Source organism: Vigna unguiculata, chromosome 4 (assembly GCF_004118075.2).
Source record: "Vigna unguiculata cultivar IT97K-499-35 chromosome 4, ASM411807v1, whole genome shotgun sequence".
Classification (NCBI taxonomy): Eukaryota; Viridiplantae; Streptophyta; class Magnoliopsida; order Fabales; family Fabaceae; genus Vigna; species Vigna unguiculata.
In genome coordinates, this window is record NC_040282.1 from 36,560,953 (window position 1) to 36,569,386 (window position 8,434).

The following is an 8,434-nucleotide window of genomic DNA, read 5'->3' on the forward strand; positions in this document are numbered from 1 at the left end:
CAAAAGATAGACAGCATCTATGCAGTTCCTCAATGATCGAAAGTGACATAATATTACATGTATAAAAGATTTTGTGGAGTGGAACAAAATTCATTTTAGTGATCTAAAGTTTCTCAAGTAGTCTATGTCTTTATCATCCATTTTGAGAAAAAATGAGCTATTAGGTTGGTTTGGTGATAAAAGTTGGAAAGAAAGGTGAAATAAGTTGTGGATTCAACTCTCCCTACTAACATTTGGGAGTTATAATAAGGTTGATTTGAAGAGTTTAAAAAGAAAAATAAGAGAGATTTAAGTTCAATTTCCTCCACTGACAAAATATTAAGAATTATGACTTGTCGATTAAAAAAAATCATTTTGAGAAAGAAAATAAAAGAAATAAATGGCCTCTTTTATTTGGGGAGTTCGTAGCTTTCACACAATAGACTTTTGGCACTTGAAAAGAGCTAACATTATCTTATGGATAAGGCGCATTATAATTTGTGCCATTTGCATGTTTGATGCTACCTTGATCATAGTTCTAACAATTTGACAGAGTATAACTTTGTCCCGGTCAATTAAGACCTTGTGCATAGAAATTTATCTTTTAAATTCTTGGCATACACTTTTAGTCCTTAAAATTAATATAAGTTTAATAATAGCCCTTTAAATTAAAATAAAATAGTTTAGTCCAATTTTAGAAATCCGATTTATAGTTTGGGAACTAAAAGCAGTTTTTCAAAATATTTTAGTCCCTCAAATTTGATAGTTAAAAATAAAATAAGTTTTTCTCCTTTAAGTTGAAAATAAATAATTTTAAAATTTTAAAAATTAAACCGAATTTACTTCAAAATTCATTAACTAAAAATATAATTTGATCAAATAAAATGATACGGTAGGAGAACACAATAAGAGAAAACTTAAATATTAAAGATACCTATTACTATTGTTCTTCAACAGCTTAACTTCACTTTTATGAACTTGTGATGCATTTACTAAAGGAGTTTGTCAAAAACAACGTTAGGCCAAATTAGTTGAAGAGATAAAATAGGCGTTGTTGTATCATCATCACGAACATCAAACATCAATTAAGGTCAAACTAAACAGTACAAGTGGTTCATCAGTAACACATGATTTGAGTTGAAAAAAGGAACGAAATTTTACATTTGATACAGAAATGAATAGCATGTAAAATTTTGTTTACTTTTTTTGACTCTTACAAATTACATTACACAGCATAACTCTAAGCCTTCAACTATCGTGTGAAGATGAACTATGTAGCATTGATTTTTCATCTTCTTGCTTAGGCTGTAGAGGGGTAATTCCATTCTGATCCTCAGCTTCAGAACTGGTAGATGGTTTTGCACCATTAGTGATCATACTTTTCAACCAAGCAGTTTGAAATCTAGGGGACCCTCCTCTGTTTGAATTGTTGTTAGGGGACTCGGGACCATTCTTAACGTTATTTGTAACATTATTCGTAACACCTAAGAGGAACCTGTATGCTACTTTGCTTGCTGACACAATCTCGGTTTTAGCTTGCCGGAACTGCAATCACCAGGTTACAATCATCATCAGTGCAACTTTGAGTTTCTCAAAATATGTCAATACTAATCATAAGTAATGACTACTTAAATGAAGTGTTCAAGCCAAAAGAACAAGAGTCAGGTTATGATGAGACAATTCCAACAAATAGTTAACACAACACCATAACTTGGTGGATTATGAACTTTGTTTCGTACCCGTAATGCAGTGTTTCCAGCCACTTCCATAGCAGTATCACCAGCATTGGCAAATCTATTAACCCAACCTGTCACGGAAGCTGTAAGATTACAAAGTAGAAGATGAAAAAAAAGTAAAGAACAGAAGCAATAATTCACCAGATGGATCATTGCTTAAGACATCTCCACTTTACATATAAATTTCAAATGGCAAGTGGCAAATTATCGATTCACCCTAATATCAGTTCTTTTGAGTGCATATCATTTGCCTTGACTAAACTACCTTCCTAATGCCAACTTCCTACAATACATATATCTGCAATCCGAGGGCATTTATGTTTTTCAATATAAAATGTATATTGAACTAAATAGATGTGTTCTATATATACTAAAATTAATAAAAAGTTGAATTCAATGGAACACGGGTTAAAAAGATAATAATCATATAACTATCTAATTTGAATAGAGTTTCCTCAAAGTATTATATTTTATCTGGGAGAAACAGTACTTCAACCACAAACTTTATTGGTAAAGTCTAGCATACTGTCAGAAACGAGTAAATGAAGGGATAGAGAAACTGTATTCATAAAGAATGTATAATAGAGGTGCCTTCTGCAAGACCCACAGAGCTAAGTCCACTCCCACAGCACTAATAAAAAGCACAAGAACTGAATCCCATTGCTCAACTACCCATCTTAATTCAAATGGGATCTCCAATTTCCACTTCTATTTCCCATTTTGCACCACTGAACTAACTCCCTTTCGTTTTTTCTGTTATCTGATTACAAACCAAAGGCCTATAACTGAGTTTCATAGGACTAACCAACTCCTGGGGCCTTACACATACCATAGAATTTACATTATGTGTCCAAAATATCACCAGGTCATCTTTTAGGAAACAAGAATGAACACTGTACAAGTATCATTTTAGTTAGATATTTACCTGGAAGTTTTGGTACATCAAGCCTTTCACAGAATTCATCACAGAAGTGATTGCAGTTTTTGGCCAGCAGATCATATGAACTCCCTGGCCACTCTCTACTAAGTTCTCTTAATATTTGATTCACCTTGAAAATGGAAAAGTTTGTTTTCCCAAGAACAATGGATTCACGAAATGTATACATTGGATTCTTTCCAGAAGGGCAACTAAAAACTCCGGTTCCTTGATCACAGAATCCAAATGACCATTCATCCTCTCCATAAACCTGTCATAGCAGAACAAACAATCTTACTATGTAAGCACAAAATTAAAAAAAAAAAAAAAAGCAAGTATACCATATGTCAAGGAAACAAAAGTGCGTCAATGATAAACAATTTTTGGGCCAAAAGATGTAAGCTAAAACATGAACAGATAAAACAACAAAAAGGGTTATATGGTGAGGGAAAGAGTTTCTGTTTAAGCTGGATGACAAGATAAAGAAAGTGCGTCACCATATTTCCAAAGTAGAAGTCGGTAAAAATAGAAGACGATTTTCAATCTCAAACAGACAGATAAGTTCCTTTAGCTATTGCACACTGGGAGTGCCAAAGTGCTAACTGAACGATAAAAAGAAATAATTGTATTCCTCGTAATTTTAAAATCTAAAGGGAAATAAATAATTACATCTAACAGACGCAATTAATAAAAATGGCAAGAACTTCAAGTTTGGTTTACAACAATTTAAGCTTGGAAAGTTGTTGGGTTGGGAAGTATCAAAGCTCAGAGGCATAATAAACTGGTCTGAAACTACTTTTGTCATTGTCCCCTTGGTTTCAGCATTAATCACGCCCAAAAAAAATGCCATACTTCTTCCTAAAATCCACTATAATAATGCAATTACACTTCCTTCTGTTAAACTAAAAATACCCAAACTAAGATTTCATATGACAGGATCAAGCCAACGATCACATATACCAGAATGACTAGTCCATGCAGGCTCGGAGAAAGAGATTCTAACATCAGTCTGATAATCATGCCAACAAATGATGTCAAAGATCTCCATTCTAATAGAAAGACAAATATACATATACATACATCACACAGACTAATTTAGGACATATCTTAATTTTCTCTCTTCACTTCAGAATGACTACTACTCTCACCCATAACAGTTAACTAGTTACAACGACACACTCCACAGAACCAAAAACCGCCTTAAACACACTTATCTTCCATAACAATCCAGGGCTGGCCCCAACATATACAATAAAGATAGAAACAACCAGAAGCAACATCCAGTATATCTGCAAACTACAAGTTTCAAACTTCTCAATCCAACAGCAAAAACACATGCTGAAGTATGAAAAAATATTTATAACTACACCATAGATATACCTGCAAAATCCTAAACTCTAATCATAGCTTACATAACTGACAATCACTTAGGTACCGAGTTAATCGCTGTTTCTCAAATCTCAAATACACTGCTTCATGCAAACAACAACCAAACTCGATGAAATTCCAAAACTAACAGTGGAGTCCCACATTGGAGAATTACACTCACCCATTCAACATTTGCATAAACCAATCAAGTTCCCCACAACACATAAGCAAAACAAAACCTAGATCGAATCAACAGTGAAACTCAAACAATAACTAAGTTAGGGTAAGAAGACCTGCACGGCGCTGTGGAAAATGCCTCCGAGACCAATCCCATCCTTGAAGATCTTGTTGATCTGAACAATGGTGTTGTTCGTTTTCTCCGATCCACTATTCGTCACATCGTATATATACAGTACTACATCCGTCATCTTTCCCTTTCACACCCGCCAACCACAACAACACACCAAAAACCCAAACTTTCCACAACCCCACTTCACCTTTCTCTCTCTAAACGCTATTTACCTATCTGGGTCTCTCTAAACGATTCGAGAATCAACAACAACAACAATAACGGGTGTTGTTGTTCCTCTCCCTCTCCGTAAATTGAACCGAGATTCGGCCTCGGGATCCTGGAAAACCCTCCAATTTCACCATCCAAATTTTCTCTCCAGAATAGAAAGATTTTCGGGCTTCTCTCGTGGATTTATTATATTCTAGAAGGAAGGAACAGAACAAAGAGAGTGTGTCTGTGAGAGAGACCAAAGCTACAAAATGAAGAAGAAAAAAAAATGTGAAGGAAAAAGAAAAGGAAAAGAGAGTGCGGAAAAGACGGTTTTGTCCCTCTGAATTGATTAAATTATGGGAAACCCTATTTCCTTTACAGCTGGCTGACACTGTGGGATGCGTTTGGTTAATGATCAGTGAGAGAGCTGGAATTTGTGGGCTCCATCAGTCATGCACGCCATTATTAACGGTCACACAAACGGGCCGCTGCTGAGTTGAAATGACGAATTTACCCTCTGTTTGTTTCTTCAGTTCAAAATTCCACTGTTTTGACTGTTCCTTCTGTTCAAAGATGGTGCAGTATGTGATCCTTATATAATAATAACAATAATAATTAATAAATCTTTATTATAATTTAATTATTGATCAAATATGTACATTTGTATTTTATTAAATGGGTTAAATATGATTTTTTATTCTTAATTTTAATTAAAAATTAAAATTTGTCTTTTTCTTATAATTTTGATGTAATCTAGTCTCAAATTTTATATAAACATAAATAAAGTTTTTTTATCAAATTTTATTAAATTTATTTGACGTTTCAAAAGTATTTTATTATAATATTTAAGTTACTTGCATATTTTTATGTATATTCGCTTTAATCATAGTTAAAAACTATTGTGAAACGTAATTGAACTATCAAATAAATTTAACAAGATTAAATATAGTTAAATTTGATTAAGAAAACTAAATTCATATATTTCTAAGATTAAAAGACTAAATTTAATCAAAATTTGAAGGAAAGACTAATTTTAATTTTGAAGTAAAATTAAGAAACCAAAAACATATATAATCCTTATAATATTAATATTTTGATGATTTATTTCATTATGTAATGATCGATACAAAATATTAAATAATATCATGAATTAATATACATCTAAAATAAATCTTTATTGCACTTTTATCATTTATGCTGATTTATAAAAAATTAAAATTAAAAAATATTATACTTTGAACAGAGTAAATTTTATTTCATAGAGAGACTAAAGCGAGTTCTTTAAATTACAACAATAAAAAAACAATTTTAAAGTTAAGAGGACAAATGTAATGAACTAAAAAAATATTACAAGTTATACTCAGCGTGTTTAGAATCATAAAAATAATAATTGTATGCATTAAAATAAATATTTTTGTTTTGATTCGTATCGTTTTTAGCATTTGCCAAAATATATTAAAGCATGTGTATTATTTAAAGATCATTTTACAAGGTGCAAAGTATATATTAACAAAACTTTATGTTAATCTAAAAGTCTTTTTTATTACAACACAAGTCGTACATTTATACATTATCTATTATCTTAATTAATATATATATATATATATATATATATATATATATATATATATATCAATAATATTCAAGTTTATGCATTCAAACAAATTTTCAATCAACCACGATTCTTACATAAAATTTAATACTTGTTTACATAAAATTTAATATGATATGACCACATAAAATATAATAATATAAATAACTTCCCTTATCTCCGATGATCATCCTCAAAACAAAAATTTTAAATCCAAAAACTGTTCAAAATTTAAGAACCTAGAGCAAACATAATTTAATTTCAGTATATGATAAAATGAGTTAGAAAATATTATTTTTCTTAATTGACCCCATGACGACAAAAGCATTAACAATTAAAAAAGTTTATGGATTATATGGAAACTAATCCAATTTAAAATTCCAATCGGTTAAAATAAATATTTAGATTGTCAATTATAACAATGATCCGTTCTAAAATAGATGGTGAGAGAATTAACATGACATTCAACATATTAATTTGAGTACCATTCAATTTACTTAACTATAACAATATAAATTTTGTCTCTCTTTAAAAATAAGTATAAAACAAATAAACTACATTGAATAAAACAAAGCAAGAACATTTTATATTGGTATTTTTCTTTTTAACAACTTCACTTTGATCATCCTTAATTTTGAAGAGCTAAAAGAGAAAATAGTGTATTAAAAATATGTTAGTAATTTAATTTTTTCATTAAAAATTAGTTTAATTATCTCACTGTGGGAATATTTATGTAATTTTTTGAAACAAAATTCTTGTCTAGAAAACTTATTAAATATCCGGTTTTGTTAGTATAACTAAGCGAGTGTGAATATTAATGTAATCCCTAATCTTGATTGTATCAGAAATGAAAGGAATATATCATGAAATAAATACTCAACTTTTATGCCATACTCCATGATTAAAAAAAGACATTACTTTAATGTTTCATATATTTTAATATGAAACTTTAATTATTTTAAAATAGAAATAATTTTAAGGCAACCCCATATAATACCATTTTTTTAATGGATTAAAAGAACAGAGATGTAGTAAGAAAGAGAAGAAAAACAAAATTAAGATTGCGTTTTTTTTTATCACTTTGTTTTAGCAATATTAACACCCTAATACATTTATTTTATTTCATTAATGGCGTTAACTATACCGTTAGTTGTTGACCAATTTAGAAAGAATTAACAAGTCGAAGTAATATTTTAACATCAATTGTTAAAAATAATTAATTTAATATTTCCCCGTGATAATTGGTTAGAAGACTGAAAGTTTCAAATTATTGCATAATAGTTTCGTTACGTTACGGGATAAAGATATAAAAATGTTATTGCAAACAAATGAAAGTAAAGCTATATCATTTTTTAATTAATTTCTATATTTAAATTTTTTATTCAATTTGATTTATTTATATTGTTTTACTAAATTGAGTTCTTATTTTTAAAAAGGACAATAATACTTTAACCTATTTTTTTTACTCAATGATTATATGAGTTTCTGTTTTCGTAAAAAAAAAATTCTAACATGATTTTTTCTTATAAATTGGTGTTAATATCATTTGAGAGTAAGTGTCAAAATCTAAATCTTTATCTTTCGGGTACCAAAATTTGAATCATATTCTATATTAGATGTCACATATATCAAAATTAGAGGAGTTCCAAAATAATAAATGACCCAGATATTGATCATTTCAATATGTAAAACTTTCAAATGATGTTAACGAGAATTTAATGAAAAAGACAACATTTAAGTCCTCTTACAAAAATTACAATTCAATGGAATAAAAAAGAAATATAAAGACCAAAACACATCAAATGTCTAAATATAAAGACTAAATTACTAATTAAACCTTCTATATAAATAACAATAAAATTATTAAATTAATAACCTATTTCTATTAATAATAATAAGGGTTAAGTATGTTTTCAGTTCATGAACTTTGACTTAAAATTGGAATTCGTCCCTGGTCAAAACTTTGATAATTTTTGGTCCCTAAACTTTAAAAATGAATGAATATAGTCCTTTTAACCCAATTTTGATATATTCATTCATTTTTAAAGTTTAGGGACCAAAATTTATCAAAATTTGAACGAAGGACAAATTCCAATTTTGGACCAAAGTTCAGGCACTAAAAACATAATTAACCCTAATAATAAATAAAAAACTCATGTAAATGGATTTCATGATTGGGTAGGGAGACCTTTTCTTTTCCCCAAAACTTCAGCTGATTTCAGACGAAGAAAAAAGTTGTTTTTATAAGGAGCAACGTGTTTGGTACTAATAGTAAAAGCCATTACAAATAGTTTCAAAAAGTCACGTCTCATATGCACCTATAATTGTTTAGACATGCACCC

The 8,434-nt window shown here is 29.6% G+C and overlaps 1 protein-coding gene across 1 annotated transcript; it reads right to left on the bottom strand.

Moving 5' to 3' along the window:
• Positions 1-1,036: 1,036 nt before the first annotated feature.
• LOC114182103 (deSI-like protein At4g17486) lies at positions 1,037-4,775 on the bottom strand. Its single transcript, XM_028068861.1, has 4 exons — positions 4,293-4,775; positions 2,641-2,902; positions 1,719-1,786; positions 1,037-1,524 (listed from the first exon to the last, which is right to left on the bottom strand). The coding sequence occupies exons 1-4, from the start codon at positions 4,425-4,427 to the stop codon at positions 1,228-1,230; spliced, it is 762 nt and encodes a 253-aa protein (XP_027924662.1). The 5' UTR covers positions 4,428-4,775; the 3' UTR covers positions 1,037-1,227.
• Positions 4,776-8,434: the final 3,659 nt, after the last annotated feature.